At 37.5% G+C, this 18,074-nt stretch overlaps 1 protein-coding gene across 2 annotated transcripts in view; it reads left to right on the top strand.

The window, feature by feature from the left end:
• FBXL20 (F-box and leucine rich repeat protein 20) overlaps window positions 1-18,074 on the top strand; it is a 95,443-nt gene that overhangs the window by 49,041 nt on the left and 28,328 nt on the right. For both annotated transcript variants that reach the window (XM_043904401.1, XM_043904402.1), the window contains exons 2-4: window positions 130-191; window positions 14,611-14,665; window positions 17,537-17,611. In XM_043904401.1, coding sequence (XP_043760336.1) covers window positions 130-191; window positions 14,611-14,665; window positions 17,537-17,611 — 192 coding nt within the window. The remainder of the gene's footprint in view (window positions 1-129; window positions 192-14,610; window positions 14,666-17,536; window positions 17,612-18,074) is intronic.

Genomic DNA, 18,074 nt, shown 5'->3' with positions numbered 1-18,074 from the left:
GGGATCAAACCCGGGTCTCCCACATTGTAGGCAGACGCTTTACCGTCTGAGCTACCAGGTGTCTAAACTGTTGAGTTAAACGTGATAAAATGTGAAGTAGCACTTGACACAATGATTTTGTTTTTGCAGATGTTCTCAAATAGCGATGAAGCTGTAATCAATAAAAAACTTCCCAAAGAACTCCTATTACGGTAAGTCTAACTTTATGATGGTTTTTTGTTGTTGTTGTGTATCACTTTTGCCTGTTTAAAATAATCTTAGACTTTTTGCTAATTTTTGTGTGTCTTCAGAATCTGGATTATCTGAATTTTAAAATTTATTGATGCCTTTATTAAACAGTCTTATCCTAGGAATTACAGCCTTTAAAAAGTTGCTTGAAACTTTCCTCTGTTAGCACTCGAGATGTTATTAGAGTAGCATGACTGAAAGAAGCACGTTCTCTTTGCAGAGTGTCAGCAGTCAGGGTGCTCAGGGGCCTCTGCTCACGGCTGCTGCTGCATCTAGCCCACAACCAGCCCCTGCTTCAGGGTGAAAAATGTCTCGCTCTAGTGCTGGTGAAGAGTATTTCTGGCATTCCTAAGTATTTGCATGCTGAGTCCTCCACTCCATTGCAGGATCCTTGGAAGCAGGAATTAAATCCTAGGACTTAAATTTTGAAAATGCTAAGGAAAAAAAAAAAGAACTGAATTGAACTTGAAATGGATTTTTTCCATGAAAGTAAAACGTACATACGAGCTGGTTAACTAGTTGAAAGAACATCCTAAACTACCAGAGCCATTGGAAAATGCACTCTGAATATCTTGAGTATCCCATAAATTTCAGTGAAATTTTAGCTATCTTAAAGAAGAATATTTTTAAAACAGGTTATGTTCTTCATTGTTACCATAAGCTGAGTACATTAAGACACACTTATTTTTAATACTGAGCTACCCAGGTGGCGCTCCCTGCCAATGCAGGAGACTCAGGAGACATAGGTTCGATCCTTGGGTTAGGAAGATCCCCTGGAGTGGGAAATGGCAACCCACTCTAGTACTCTTGCCTGGAAAATTCCATGGACAGAGGAGCCTGGCAGGCTACAATCCATGGGCCAGCAAAGGGTCGGCTGTGACAGCGATCATGCTGTGATCATACTGTGTTTATGTTTTTATATTTCATTAGAGTTTTTCTGTTTCTGTCATGAAGCTCAGATTCCTTACAGTGGTCTACAAGACCTCTCATGGTGCAGCAGGGGAATAATATGATTTGCTTTATATTTTTTAAAGAATTAGCCTGGGTACTATGTGCCAGCCAGATTGGGAGATTGGAGTGGGGAGCAATAAGAATGCTATTAAAGAAATCTAGGCAAGAAATGAGGGTAACAGGGATAACATCTTCTGTAATTCTTGACACTGCACCATTGCCTGCCCTGGCCCTTTCTAGCTTTAGACACCATTTCTCACTCCCCTCCCACGCCCTCCCCTCCTTTCCTTTTTTAGATATAATTGACATATAATCTATTAGTTTCAGGTATACAGCATAATGATTTGATATTTGTATATATTGCAAAATGGCGGTCCAGTGGTTAAGACTCCATGCTTCCACTGTTTGAGGGTACAGGTTCAATCCCGGTTGGGAACTAAGATCCTGGCTCACCACAAAATGATCACCACAGTAAATCTAGTTAATATCCATCAAAACCCATAGTTAAAAATTTGTGGGGCTTTTTGTTGTTGTTGTTTTAGATGCTGCATATTAATGAGATCTTACAGTATGTTTTTCTCTCTGTGACTTATTTCATGTAGCATAAGTACCCTCAAGGTTCATTCGTGTTGTGCTTATGGCAAGATTTCCTTTTTTTTTGGAGCTGAATAATATTCCATTGTACATGTGTGTATCACATTTTCTCTATCCATTCATCCATCAGTGGACACTTAGGTAGCCTCCATCTCTTCAGTTCAGTTTAGTTCAGTCACTCAGTCGTGTCCAACTCTTTGGGACCCCCTGGACCGCAGCACGCCAGGCCTCCCTGTCCATCACCAACTCCCGGAATTTACCCAAACTCATGTCCATTGAGTCGGTGATGCCATCCAACCATCTCATCCTCTGTCGTCCCCTTCTCCTCCTGCCCTCAATCTTTCCCAGCATCAGGGTCTTTTCAAATGAGTCAACTCTTCACATCAGGTGGCCAACGTATTGGAGTTTCAGCTTCAACATCAGTCCTTCCAGTAACACCCAGGACTGATCTCCTTTAGGATGGACTAGCTGGATCTCCTTGCAGTCCAAGGGACTCTCAAGAGTCTTCTCCAACACCACAGTTCAGAAGCATCAATTCTTCAGCGCTCAGCTTTCTTTATAGTCCACCTCTCACATCCATATATGACCATTGGAAAAACCATAGCCTTGACTAGACGGACCTTTGTTGGCAAAGTAATGTCTCTGCTTTTTAATATGCTGTCTAGGTTGGTCATAACTTTTCCTTCCAAGCAGTAAGCGTCTTTTAATTTCATGGCTGCAGTCACCATCTGCAGTGATTTTGGAGCCCCCAAAAATAAAGTCAGCCACTGTTTCCATCTCTTGACTATTGTAAATAATGCTGCAACAAATATGGAAGTGCAGATATCTTCTTGTTAGGATTTTTGTTTTCTTCAGATAACTACCCAGAATTAGAATTGCTAGATTATATGGTAGATCTGTCTTTACTTAAGAATCTCATACTGTTTTTTTGTAATGGCTGTACCAATTTACATTCCCACCAACAGTGTATGAGGGTTCTCTTTTCTCCACATCCTCACCAACACTTGTTATTTCTTGTCTTCTTGATAATGGCCATAGGGGAGAGTTAGTATCTCATTGTAATTTTGATTTAGTCACTATTTTGACTTTGCTCTATTAACTGTTGATGAATTGTAAGGCCTATAGTTGCCAGAACAGATAGTATTTGGGGGAAGATTGGATAAAGAGGAATTCCTATATCAACCAGTTTTTGTTACCACAAACAACTCCTAAATTTCAGTGGCTTTTTCTTACCATTACCTGAAGCTGTGGGTTAACTGATTTCTCTTTCAGGCAATGGGTCAACTTTTTGTTTAAACCAATTAAGCGAAATAGAAAAGAAAATTTTGTGATATCTTTGAAATTACACTAAACAGGGAACCAATTAGTTAATGTAAATATTAATGAATTCTGTCCAGGGCATTTGTAATTTTTGAAATTCATTAAATGTAATATTTCCTTAGGAACTTTAAATAGCCTGATAAATATCTTGAGGGAGATACGTTAAGACTATGTGTTGTTACTCATTTTTGTCCACTAATTGTAACCTCCATTGATGTTACCTGAAACAGTTACTGTTGTTATGTTTGCCATGATTTTATATTTTCATAATTCTTCCTGTGTTTATTTATTAGAATTCTACTGTAAGGAAGACCCTTCATATCTGTTATGTTTATTTATTCAGTTATTTATAACGGTATAGACTTGTGGATATGTGTTTCGTATTATTATGAGTTATATTGTTACTGTCATTACTTACTGGTCAGATTTTTTGTGTGTCTTCTAAATTTGTGGGTGTGTGTATTTGGAATTTCATACTATGTCTGTGTATTAGCTGTTTTAAAAAATACAGTTTAATAAGTAGCATAGACTATTTAGCTTGGTTAGATTTTTAAGTTGCATATTACATTATTTGATCCAACATGTATCAGTCTACAAGGGGAAAACTTGTGTTGCTAGGGCCAAGTTCAGAGCCACAGCCAATTTACCAATGAATTAAGGAAGTGTTCCTGTTTTTTCTTAGCTGTAGCTTACTTTAACTTAACTAATTTTCCTCCTTTCCTTTTGAAACAAAGTTTATTAGTAATGCTCCAGCAGGCTGGAATCCACTGCTTGCATAATGTAAAATTCAGTTAGCAGAATTGACAGTACTTCCTTTCAGAGCAGAACCATGTGCATATCTTTAGGAGTACCTCTTGAAAAATGAATATCAGTGTTTATAAGACAGAGACTCTTCTGTTTTCCAAGAGCTAATGTAAAGTAACTCGTTTCCCAGGATTCCTTCTGAGGATGATATTGGTAACTTTAAAAATAATGTGAGTGGTAAGTAAGACTGTTTGAACCCACACATGCCCTTTTAGCTGTGAAACAAAATACAGTTTCAGAAATAGGATTATCATTATTTACAAGAATCTGAAACTTTTTTCATTAATTTTTCAACTCTTGGGGTGTTGAGTCATAATTATCATGTAATATGTTATGTGGATGTGTATACATGCTGTCTTATTATATTCTATCCCAGGAAGCTTACAACACTGATGATATCTAGTATTTTCATTCACTTCAATTGCCAAGAGTTCGGGGTGGATAGGAGTGTGTGTTTTCTTACTTTTAAGGGCATAATGGTTAGGAACATCAACTCTGAAATCTGAACACCTGCATTTTGTCATTTACTAGCTGTAAACTGGAGTTTAGTACCTACCTTTTAGGAAGGTACTAAAATCCTCCCTGGTGACTTAGTGGTAAAGACTTCGCCTGCCAGTGCAGGAGAGGCAGGTTCAATCCCTGGGTTTAGAAGATCCCCTGGAGAAAGAAATGGCAGCCCACTCTAGTATTCTTGCCTGGGAAATCCCATGGACAGAGGAGCCTGGTGAGTTACAGTCCATGGAGTCACGAAAGATTTGGACATGACTTGATGACTAAACAACAATGAACAAGGATCATAAGGGTTGATAAATATAAAGTGCTTACTAGAAAGAGTGCCTGGCACATAGGAAGTGCAATAAAATGTCATGTATATTACTATTCTGTTTTTTACTCACAGACCATAAAATGATGTGACTAGATGCTCAGACTACCAAAAGTGATCATCTCTTACCTTTAATGTGCATTGGCAGATGTTGCTGAATCAAAGAACAGAAAAACAATATTGCTGTTACTGACCATTTCGTTTTCTAGTCTTCTCAATTATCCAGAACAAATCAGAGAAACAGAAAGCAAGCTGGAAGATCAAATGTGCATTTTACTTAAAGGATACATACCACCCATTTCTCAGTTCCCATTTACTTCTTATTTATTTTTTTCGTTAAACAAAGTTAACAAAAATTCAATTATGAATATCAGTAAATAAAAATGGGATCAGGAGAGTTGATAGGGGGACCACTGAGTTTATTATTAGCAATCTGACAATAAGAGAGAATATATAAAAACTAATTTTAAAAGCAAGCTAAAGCAGGGAACTTTTCTGGTGGTTCACTATTTAAAGCTCTGAGCTTCCAGTTCAGGGGGCACCTGGTTGGAGAATTGAGATTCTGTGTGCTGCACAATGTGGCTTCAAAAAGGAAAGAAAACGAGAAAGAAAAAAAAAAGAAAAGCAACAAAAACAAACATGTAGGATTGAGAAAAGAGTAGTGGTTCCCAGATGGGAAAGGTATAAAGGGGGTCAACTGTATGGTGAATTAATGGAAAATAAATTTTGGGTGGTGAGCATGTTGTAGGGTATACAGAAGTAGAAATACAGTGTTTTACACATGAGGCTTTACACAGTGTTATAAATCAGTGTTACATCAATTAAAAATTAATAGTAACATTCAAAAATGTTACAGTACAGGGTTGTTTATTTAATGAAGAGAAGTTTTAGTCACTTGGTTACTCAGGATTTCACTGAATAGAATGATAATTGATGTTCTTTATGAAAGCCACGAGATACCAAAAATAATTAAATTATGTCCCCTTAAACCTTTCGGGGGGCAGGGGTTCATGTGAAACATTTTGTTTCATACCGATTTTTAACACAGTAGTTTACATATATGACACTTTATAAATATAAGCATATGTTTAGGCTGTTTTTTCCCGTACTGTGTATGCATGATGCATTTTCATTTGAGTTTGCTACTGCAATTAATCTATACGTTTCCTTGGTGAGAGAATAAAAGAAGTGTATTTTATTCTCCATTAGCGGAATGCTGGAGTTCAGTAATTACTATAGGCCTCATTCTTGTCCTCCTTAGTCCTTCAACTTTCTTTCTTTGTTTTAAAGAATTTGTTTCTGTAGAGCAGTTTTAGGTTTACAGTGAAATGAGAGGCAGGTACAGAGATTTCTCATGTGCCCCCTTCCTCACACATGCAGGCCTCCACCCCCATTATCAACATAACCCACCAGAATGTTTTTTGTTTATTTGTTTGTTTGTTTGCCAAAGATGAACCTATATTAACACCTTATAATTATCTTAAGTCTATAGTTTACCTTAAGGTTCACTCTTGGTGTTGTAGATTTTATGAAGTGAAGTGAAGTCGCTCAGTCATGTCCAACTCTTTGCAGTCCCACAGACTGTAGCCTACCAGGCTCTCTCCATCCTTGGGATTTTCCAGGCAAGAGTACTGGAGTGGGTTGCCATTTTCTTCTCCACAGATTTTATGGGTTTGTGCAAATGTGTAATAACATATCCATCATTACAATGTCATACATAGTGTTTTTACTGCTGTAAAAATCCTTTCTGCTTTGCCTGTTTATCTCTCTCCCTTCTCACCCCTTGTTGTTCAGTCACTCAGTCGCGTCTGACTCTTTGCGACTCTATGGACTGCAGCCTGGCTTCGCTGTCCTTCACCATCACCCGGAGCTTGCTCAAACTCATTGAGTCGGTGATGCCATCCAGCCATTTTGTTCTCTGTCGTCCCCTTCTCCTCCTGCCATCAGTCTTTCCCAGCACCAGGGTCTTATCCCTGGCAACCACTTATTTTTTGATCTCCATAGTTCCGCATTTTCTGGAATATTACACAGATGGAATTTCCTTAAACCTTACTGTAAGAGGAGACATGCAGTGTACCAAGCATTATGTTGGATATAGAAATAAAGGAGACTCTTTGTCCTCAAGAAACTCAGTGAGTAGTAGAAAAGACTGACAGGAAAATAATCAATATAAAGGTATAATGGAGGTTTGCCTAGAGCAAAGCTCACATGTAGGACATTAGAGCCAACCTTAGAGAGTTCAGAAGATGCTTCCAAGGAAATGAAACATGAGCTGAGTCATAAAGGGGTAAGTAGTGATTAACTGGATGTTGCAAGAGAGTAAGAAAGAAGAGCATTTCAGGTGAGATTATTGTTTCCTCTTTGTGGACAGAGGCAAAGGGTTTTTGATTCAGGTATGCTATAAAATTTGAAGCTCAAGCTCTTTTGCATAATACATAGTTTTGTAGTTTAGGATTTTTTTCCCCTAAGGCTCGCCTGGCAAACAAACTCTTCTTTGTGATATTGTTTATATTGGAGAGTTTACAAAGTTTGCATATCCAGTCTGTTAATAAATTGGATGCTGCCTGTCTCAAACTTCATCTCTTCCCTGGTTTGCGTGTTTCTTCATAATTGCCTTTTTTTTTTTTTTGGCTGTGCCATGTGGCATGCGGGATCTTAGTTGTCCAACCAGGGATGGAACCTGTGCCCCCTGCAGTGGAAGCAAGTCCAAACCATTGGACCACCAGGGAAGTCCTGCCATTTGCTGTTTTAATGTTTCCAAGCCTAACATTCTGTTGCCTGGAGGAACTACAACAGCAGTAACAAAATACTCTTGAGCAGTGAATTGGCTGTTTTATTTTAGATCTGTTAGAGAGAGACTTCAGCTCTTGCTTGGCTCCACATTTTCTTAGCCAGTAGCAACTCTCCAGTGTTGCCTTGTTGTCTTGGTGAAAGTTGCTCAGTCGTGTCTTGACTCTTTGTGACCCCATGGACTACACAGCCCATGGAATTCTCCAGGCTAAAATACTGGAGTGGGGAGCTGTTCCCTTCTCCAGGGGATCTTCCCAACCCAGGGATTGAACCCAGGTCTCTCACATTGCAGGCACATTCTTTACCAGCTGAGCCAGAAGGAAGCCCTGATATCTTGGTAGTGATGGACTATTAATAAGATACGAATTAGGCACATTGCCTTTGTGTAGGTTATTTATGTATGTGGACACAAAGCTGTTTGTCTTTTGAGACTGAGAGCCACATGACTATGTGAAGATACTATTTTTTTCAAGTCCTTATTATTTTCCTATCATTACACATTCTAGTACATGAACTCCCACCAGGCTCAGCTTCATATTGTGGGGCCAGTTTTTGATAGCTCTAAAATGATGACTCTGTCAAGATTGGGGCCGTCTTGAGGACAAAGGAGCATGAGTATCCTAGGAATATAATCCTAGAAGAAAACATTATTTGGAAAATAATCTTTTAACAATCTCTTTGTTTCCTGAAGTTTGTGTTTTCTGTGTGTTAATTGTGTTATTGTTCATGGCTTGGATGCAGGAGTTCGCTTGCAAAATACAAGATGACCCAATTAGATATATATAGCTGATACTAAGCCAGTGGTTATTGTTTGTATTTTTACCTCTTGCCACTTTTTTTCCTCTTTTTGTTTTTAAATTATTTTAGATTTACTGAAAAGATTCAGAAGTAGTTCAAAGAAATTCCGTAAAATTTTTACTTGGATTCACAACCTTTGACCTTACTTAAATTATTTTTTCCTTAACTATTTGGGTTAAGTTGCAGACCATACTTTTTACCCAAGACTTCAGTGTGAATTTTCTAAAATCAAAGACTCTCATATATAAACACAGTACAGTAATTGAAATTACTGTAATTTCAAAATTCATGTTGATGTGATACTATTATGAAGTTTATAGACCTTATCCCTATTTTACCAGTTATCCTATGCATGATCCTGCTCGTGTTCATTGTAGTACAAGGCAAGAAAAAATATTTTTCTTTCTGATTCAAGTTGCAGTCCAGGATGACAGGTTACATTTACTGTCACTTCTCTTTAGCTGGCTTTAATTTTGAATAGGCCTTCAGTCTTTATTTGTCTTTTATAGCCAATGACAGTTTTGAAGTTTCTTTACAGAATGTCCTTCATGAGTAAATTCAGTTGGCACAATTTTGTAGGAACACCACAGAAACAATATAGTACCCTTCTCACTGTTCATGTGCCGTGCTGTGCTAATCGCTTCAGTCATGGCCAACTCTGTGTGACCCCATGGACTATAGCCCGCCAGGCTCCTCTGTCCATGGGATTCTCTAGGCAAGAATGCTGAAGTGGGTTGCCGTGCCCTCCTCCAGGGATCGAGCCCACATCTCTTATGTCTCCTGCATTGGCAGGTGGGTTCTTTACAACTAGCACCACCTGGGAGGCCCCCTCATTGTTCATATCATAAGCATAAGATGTCTGTTTGTCCCATTACTGTTGATGTTAATTTTGATCATCAGGTTAAGGTGGTATCTGCCAGATTTCTCCACTGTAATGTTACCATTTTCCCTTTTATCTTTAGTAAGTGTCCTGTGGTGCAATACTTTGAGACTATGTGAATATCTTGTTTCTCATCAAACTTTAATTCAGTCAGTCAAAGTTTCTGTTTCTTGCTTGAAACAGTTATTACAGTTGTGGTTACCAAACGTAATTCTCTAATTCCATCTTTACTTCTACATTTTACTAGTTGGAATTCTCTAAAGAAGAGTTTTCCTTTCTATCCCGTTTTTTCCTTTCTTCAGTAACATCAACATGTACTCATGAATTCCTATTTCATTCAGTGTTTGGTAATCCCATTTGGATTTTTCCTGTTTTCTGCTCAAAATGTTTCAAATTTAGCCAGTGGGAGTCCCTAATGGTTATATTCTATGTTCTTGGAATATGTCCTATCATTCTCTGAATATATCCTTGTTTTTCGGCACAAGATTCTCTAGGATCTTCTTGTACTTTTCCTGACCCAGTCCTGGCATCAGACATTTTTGCAAGGAGCTCAGGGATGATTTTTAATGGAGAATGGTATTTAGAAACTAAGATCTCTACCCTAGCTATGTTTATTGCTACTGGACATCATTGCTTGTGGATCTTCTCATCAGATGGAGCTAAGAAATACATGTTTGAAGGTGGGTAGTGCATGAACACATCTTTATGCAGTTTTATATCTGTATCTATATATAGATGAATAGATAGATTAAACATGACAATTCTCTTACATAACCAGTTTATACTAACACCTCCAATCCTAGTCTAATACCTTCAGGCTCATTTTAGCTCTCCTTTCCATATTTATGGGTGTAATATGACTCTTCTTCTCTAAGGGAGAAATATGACTCTGTCTACAATATAATTACTTATTTACTCAATCTTAGATTGCACATGAAATAACCCATTACACTGTGAAGAATCTAATTAGAGTTCATTATTTATAGTTTTTTGGTATGAGTTCATTCGTTTTTGGTCTTTTGCCTGGTGATATACAGAAAATACAGAGTTCAAAAGTTACATTGGCTCTCTTTTTTTACATTCATTTAAAATATTTTAGTTCATTTTATTCATCTCTGTGTATTCAGTTTGGAGTTTTATTCTGTATTCATTTGTTTATTTTTAGCAGATAGGTAACTTGGCTGTCCCCAGCCTACAAACTTTGTGTCCCATGTTGTGGGTGGCCCCTGAAATGCAAGTTCAGTTCTTCTAAATTTAGCAGCTTGGAGTGTTTCCACCACATGCAGTAGCCAGAGGTCTCTTGGGGGTTTGGACGGAATTTGTGCTCCCTCACCTCATTCTCACTCTATTTCTCTCTTCACTTCCTGTTGCCTATGGTTGCTCCAAACTCTGCTGTTGATTCCCCTTCACAGGTTTCTATTCAAGTTCTAAGAGCCCCAAGTACAACCTGTCCTCAGAATAAAACCCATGAAAAAAACGAAACACCTGGAGAGTCGTTTGTTGTTCCCTTTTCCCCTTTAATAACTGCTTGCATTTGTTCACTCTGTTGCCTTCAGATGGTTGTTGTTATATTTTGTTCACAATCTGATGTTGTATCTAGAAAGTTAGTCTAGTGGAAACTTACTCAGCCATGACCAGAAGTAGAACTGAATTTTGTTTATTTCTGACTTTATAAAACAAACATGATCAGAAACCAGATAGATCTGTCCAACAGGAGATATGTCCCTCCTTTCTGCCCCAACCCCATCCTTCTTTTTGAATCTTTAAAATGAGTTCTGACTAAAGAATGATTCTTGACTTTGACTTCTTTTGAGTATTAGATCTCAACTCAGGTAGATGCCATCTTTGACATTCATTTTTTGTTAGTGGATATGGATTAACCAAAAAATTCCTCTTCATCTAGAGATTTGAATTTGTAAATTAATGAAAAGGCTTTGCTGTTATTCACTGTTGTCATCTCTCTACCCTGGTGTATTTCAGTCCATAATCGGGGGTTAAAAACATGAAGGTGTAGTTGTCTGCAGTTTCCTTTAAAATATCTGAATTGCACATCTTTTATAAATGTTTTTGAAAATCATAAATTTATCACCTTTATATAATATTCATAAGAATCACCTGGAGAGATTAGTTTTTAAAAAAAAATTGTGCAGATATCTGGGCTCCACATTCAGAAATTCTGAATACCTTCTGAATACTTTCTCTAGGACCATGCACATCTTTTTTTTTTTTTCATATGGCAGTAAGATCTACTTATAATTCGATCCTAACTTCTTCCACATTATATTTCAGGAACCTAGCCAAAGTCTTTTTGCTTGAATGGGGAAGATGAGGCCTACTTTGCTTAAACTTGGGTGGCCTAAAGCTAGGCCAGTTTTTCAACAATCCCTTGATAAGAGATGGGGAAAGACTTTTATTGAAGCAGTCAAGCAGGATCCTTCAATAGTAGCAGACTTTTCATTCTCCCTCAGTTTTCTTATCTCTTTGATCATAACCATTCTGGTTATGGATAATAGGTATCCTCAAGAAGGCATTGTGTAAAGGGTTGCAGTGTAAAGTACCAAGCCTGAAGATAATGAAAAGCAGTATAATGTAGTTTTACTGTTCTTGCCTGTCATATAAAAATAGCAGTATCGTTTCACCTTGACTTATCCTACAAATGCATACTTAAAATTATAGTGATTTGATTTAGTTTAAATTATTGTTAACCGTATTTAGAAGGATAAATGATGTCTGTGAGCCTCCTCCTCACCATCCTCCATTTCCCCAACCGGCCTCTCCCCTTCTCCAGCACCCAGTCACTGTAACTAAAACTCTAGCGGCTTATCCCATCAGTCCTTGTATTTGTGTTTCTAAAGGTAATTGGCTCTCCTGTCAACTATGTAGGATAAGTAGAAGCCAGAAGTTACTAAATAATAGCAGACATTTAGACAGACGGTGGAGTGGTTGAAGGGATTTAAGCACAGAGGCTTGTCACATCCATCTTAGGCTTCCCTGATAGTTCAGTTGGTAAAGAATCCGCCTTCAATGCAGGAGACCCCGGTTCGATTCCTGGGTCAGGAAGATCCCTGGAGAAAGGATAGGCTACCCACTCCAGTACTCTTGGGTTTCCCTTGTGGCTCAGCTAGTAAAGAAGCTGCCTGCAATGCAGGAAACCTGGGTTCGATCCCTGGGTTGGGAAGATCCCCTAGAGAAGGGAAAGGCTACCCACTCCATGAGGTAGCCTGTGACTCCATGGGCTCACAGAGTCAGAGATGACTGAGCAACTTTGACTTTCAAGCACAGAAACTTATCCCATCTATCTTACTAGGAAGCCAAATCAGGACTGGAAAGTCCAAACTATTATTGCCATAGAGGGGCACAGAGACTGTGTTTGTCTTCTTTCTCTCTTTTTAATGTAGCATAATGTCAAACCCAGGTGAAAAGCCAACTCAAGGGAATTTTGACATTAAGAACCCCAGACAGTACATTCTAAGAATGGAATTATGATTGTTGGGATATGTGCTTCAGAAAGTCTCCTAGGTCTACATTTGACCTCTAGCCTGAGGTTTCATGTCTGTCTATTATGCTTTATTTTGTGGAGAACTTTTCTGTTGAAAGGTTACTAAACCTTTACTAAACCTAGTCTAGCTAGGATCCATTATCTAAAACTTCTCTCCTCTGTCTCTGCCATGTATAACATTATATTTATGCAAATTACTTAGGGATTACTGGTGTTTTGGCAGAAATGGGATCTTGAGGAAGCTCCACAAAAAAGATAGCATATAGTGGATGACAGGGAAAAGCAGCAGCATTAAGCAGTGTAAGAAGGTTTGTTGCATTAGGTAAACTTACTGTTTTAGGGATTGAGGTACCTAGATTGATAGTGTATGTATTTATTTGGGAATGGAGTTTGTAATCAGTATTTAAAAAGATGGAAAATTTATTTTATTAAAGAGAGCCATCAGGGTTGTAGCAGGGTCACCTCAAGGGATCAAGGAAGGCATTCACACTTTCCATCTATGAGAAAATAGAGAAAATTACCATATGAGAAAATATGGTATATGTATACATTGGAATATTATTCAGCTTTTAAAAAGTAAGGCAGTTCAGATACATGGAACAGCATGGATGAACCTTGAAGACTTGAAATAAGAAGCCTGTAACAAAAAGGCAAATACTGTATGATTCCACTGATAGGAAGTATGTAGGGTAGTCAGATTCACAGAGAAACAAAGTAGAGTGGTGGTTGCCAGGAGCTGGGGGAGAGGGAAATGAGGGGTCGTTGTTCACTGTGTGTAGAGTTTCCGTTTGGGAAAGTGAGGAAGCTCTTGAGATGGCTAGTGGCGGTGCTTGTGCAACCCTGGGACTGTACTTCATACCATTGAACTGTGCACTTAAAAGTGGTGAACTGGTAAGTTTCATGTGATGTATATTACCCAAATTTAAAAAATAGTTTTAAAAATCTTTATTTACAAAATGTATATAACTTTCTGTCTGATGTAATTATTAACTCAGTTTGTTCCAAGTTCTAAAATGTGACTGACAGCCTCTAATCACCAAATAGTTTGTTCTGTTACAGTAACTTGGAGTAGAAAATGTAGCCTTCATCTCCAGATGGATGCTTCTTGACCTCCATTTTGTAACACTCCAGTATCCTATCTCAAGGAACATCATCTTTAAAGTACATGCTATATTGTACCTTTTGCCACCTACAGAATAGCTTCTCTTGCTATTCAGATCAAAGTGACCTTTAAAGGTATTCATGAGTAAGGAGACCTTGAAGCTCAAGTGACCCATTCATTTTATTCCCAGGGTGCTCTGACCTGTCTTTATGGGTGGCCTATGGTATAGAGAGTTATCGTTCTTTAGGCAAGTTAATTATTTCAAATAATAATGCTTCAATAATATTACTTAAACTCTCTAAGAGAGTCTCTACAATAATACTAAATTGTCTAAGACTGAGAAAAAATCTAGGTGGTATTTCCTGACATTGATGTGTTAAATGAGTTAATTTAAATATATAGAGATTTAACATTTTACAGCTGCTGATTTTTAGGTGTTGCCAATATTTTATTTTTTTCCCTTCATAACTGTAAAATTCTTTATAAAGATATCCCTCCCCTAGCCTCTTTCTTTTGATAATCAGAGGATGGAAATTGCTTTTTTACTTTAAAAAAATGTATTAGAAATATTTTATCATCCCTTGATGTGAATGATGAACTTGTACTTACACATAACATTATCAGGTAAAATATGACTTTCTCCCCTGTTTTATATGGGTAATATTAATCTTTATAAATTGCTTCCGCTTTTTGTGTGATTATTTAAAGGACTTCTGTCTTTTTCTGCATGTGTTAACATAGCCAATTATTTATAGGCAAAAATCAAGAGAAACTCCTTCATCATATAATGTATAGTAAAGTTTTTCTCCCTCTCTTTTTAGGATATTTTCTTTTCTGGATGTTGTTACCTTATGTCGCTGTGCTCAGGTCTCCAGGGTAAGAGTGGCTGACATGATTAGAAGAGCATCCCTTCCTGACATTAATGATAATCAGCTTCTGTAGCAGACGAACCATTCACTTCAGATGGTAGTTGTGTGTTACATTTCCAAGGATGATGTTGCACCCATGGCATCCCTAAACCCATGTTAATTCTACAGTGGAATTCTACTATATTGTTTCTAACTTTAGTTTTTTTGAAACGACTATTTCTATAATACGTACAGAGGAAGCATCTTCAAGGAAAAAGCATATTAAACATGCAAATTAAAAGACTAGACTTTGCTTAGAACTGTAACAATACAGTGTTTCATCATGTTTCATCCTACTTCATTTTATGTATATACATGGAAAGCTTTTGATATCTCATGGTATTTTTTTTCTTAAAAGGTTATAACTAGAATTTAATTTTTAAGAAATTATAGAGCAAACCAGATTCCTCTCTCAAAGTCAGTTCTGCATTACTTAACCAACCTTTGACAATTGACATTACTGTGACAAAACAGTGAAATATCATAATCTTATTGTTGTGCTAATACTAAGAGTAGAATCTCTATTGTGGGAAAATTACATTATGAACCATTCCTAGTCTCTTTTGTAATATAGGTATATAATAATTAATAAAATGAGTGAATACATATAATTACCACCTTTTTATAAAATGGACAATGGCTTTTTGATTGTTTAACAAATATTGAGAACCTGCTATGTGCCAAGTATAGTTGTAGGTGCTGAGTATGTAATATGGTTATATCAGAGTATTTATCTTTGTAAAGACAGGTTTACCTTCAAATCTCCAACACTGATTTCCTCAGGAAAAACAAAAAAGCACAGAACTTAGCATAGAAAATTCACCTTATCTTGCTAACTTTAATGTAATTTCTACATCCTAAAAGTCATACTGAAACTGTGTATCAGCTATTCAGGAAACAGGCAGTCATAGTTTGATGATTTCTATTCATGACATTTTTGTTCCTGGTGTCTGAGTTGTTGCCCTAGTCATAGCTGGTACAAATGAGTCGGGGTTTCTTTTCTGTCTACATTTGAAGCTGAGATCATCACTGAGAAACAAAATTCCCAGACTGGTGTCTAAACCTGTTCAGTAGCAGAGTCTCATTTCAAGAGTGTTGATTTGAGTGAGTTTTAATTGTTGTTTTCATGTTCAGGTTCTTCCTTAATGTGTTTTAACTTAAAAGGAAGCACAATGCCAGTCTTCGTTAAATCTGTACAGTTGGTTCATCAGTGGTTAGCCTGTTACTCTCTGTACTTGAAGTATTTTGTTAATGTGCTTTAAAAAAAAAAAAAAACAACTCTGGAGAGAAACCTGTCATTCCTAATTTTAGTCTCAGTTTAGCATGTTTCCTGCTTGCGGGAAAAAGTAGTGTGAGGAAATGAGAAATATCAAGCCAAATCAGAGGTATATTTAGCCCATGAATTTAGTGAACAGATGATCTTCACGAGTGTTAATCTCTTGTCTCCCGTGGAGCCATTTAAGAACCCACTGGGGGCGTCCCTCAGGGGTCAATGATAAAGAACCCGCCTGCCAGTGCGGGAGATGTGGGTTTGATCCCTGATCCAGGAAGATCCCACATGCCACAGAACAACTAAGCCGGTGTGCCACAGCTGTTGAGCCTGCGCTCTAGAGCCCGGGACGCACAGTACTGAATCCTGTGTGCCCTAGAGCCCGTACTCAGCAGCAAGAGAAGCCACCTCAGGGAGAAGCCCGCACACTGCAACTTAGAAAGTAGCCCCCACTTGGTGCAACTAGAGAAAAGCCCACACAGCAACGAAGGCCCAGCACAGCTAATAAAAGATAAATAAAATGTTTTAAAAGAAAAAAGGAGAAAAACATTAGAAAATTATGAAGCCACAAAATGAGAAGTAACATTGAAATCCTAAGAGACCATTAAAGATTTCTAGAATAATGACTTTGTTTTCCCCTGTACCCCTGGCATATGTCTTGCTGGTTGTATGACAGTTACCTGGAACTTAAAAGTGTACCTGCAGTTTCCTTTTTACAATTTCAGTATCGAATCTGTGTTTTGAATTGTTGTAGAAGGAGATGATATTCTCAGTTGATGACTTAACAGGATTGACTTTTGCATACACTTTAAATTTAATAAAGAAAAGGCTTTCTGATTAAAATACAATGCAGAATGATCCATAGCAAGTTAACTCTGTGGAGTCATTTTTCACCTTATCCTGAAAAGTTGAAAAGTTTTCTTGCCTCTCTTTAGCTAATTAAAGAAATGTATTACCATTGAATCGAGTTGAAAGGAAAGATGAACAATTGAAAAACATGCCTGAGTGAGCTAATTGGTAATGAGGAAAGCATTAAAGTCTCTGTCACGTATTTAGAGAAATGATAGTCTTTTGTAAATCCCAGGTCACAGTTTCAGGTCCAAACAAGTGATGCTATGGATTAGCATATTTTTATTGAACATGGTACTATGTATTGAACACACTACATTCAGAGTCCATCTTCTTTTTTTAGTTTCATCCTCACCTTGTTCCTAGAGTAACAGCCTTGCTTTTCACCAGTTGGATCGTCTCATTTTGAAATTAGAAATTCCAGTTAGAAAATAGTCTCTGACTATGTACTTACTATAAGCTGTCCTTTCCCCAGCCCCCTAATGTAAGATCTTTCACAGCTGCTAATTTCTGTACCCACTCATTTATGAGATAATCTACTTGGAGAATAAAACATGAATCAGAAATGAGACTCACCTTTTGGGAGTTAATGATGGGGGTGCTGAGACATTTTTTTGGACAATTTCAATCATAAGTAGGTTGACTTTTGAACTTGGATTTTGCTGGCTTTTTCCCTTCATTTCAGCTTCTGCTCATTTTGTGTCTTTTTCTTCAAAATAGGCCTGGAATGTTCTGGCTTTGGATGGCAGTAACTGGCAGCGAATTGACCTGTTTGATTTCCAGAGGGATATTGAGGTATAATTATGTGGTGTGTGGCCCCATTTCTCTTGTTAGAATGTAATTACAGCATGGAACAAATTAGCCTCAGCTATATAAACCTCCTTTCCCTGGAGAGAGAAACCATTAATTTCAGTGCATCCGAATTTCATGAGAGCCTGCAGTGTTCCCCAAGAACTTGTTCAGCCTTTGAGAATAAGCAGAGTTATTTTACTGAAATAGTAGTAAATTATTTATTACTAAGTTTTTGTTTTTATTTTTGTTGTGGAAATACGGACCTGTGTTTGCTTTTTTTAGGAAGTCTTTTTATATCCGTTTATGGAAAAATAAGTGGAGTTAAGAACTTACTGAGGCATAATATTTGCATAAATTCTTCTTGATGAGCATTTTGGGTTCTAGGAGAGCCTACAGATAGTTTTTCTTTCATTCTCCAGGAAAATTTATTGGATTACTTTTGCTGTGGAGAGATTTTTTTTTTCCC

Source organism: Cervus elaphus, chromosome 5 (genome assembly GCF_910594005.1).
Source record: "Cervus elaphus chromosome 5, mCerEla1.1, whole genome shotgun sequence".
NCBI lineage: Eukaryota > Metazoa > Chordata > Mammalia > Artiodactyla > Cervidae > Cervus > Cervus elaphus.
This window is presented reverse-complemented; position numbering and strand designations above follow the sequence as displayed.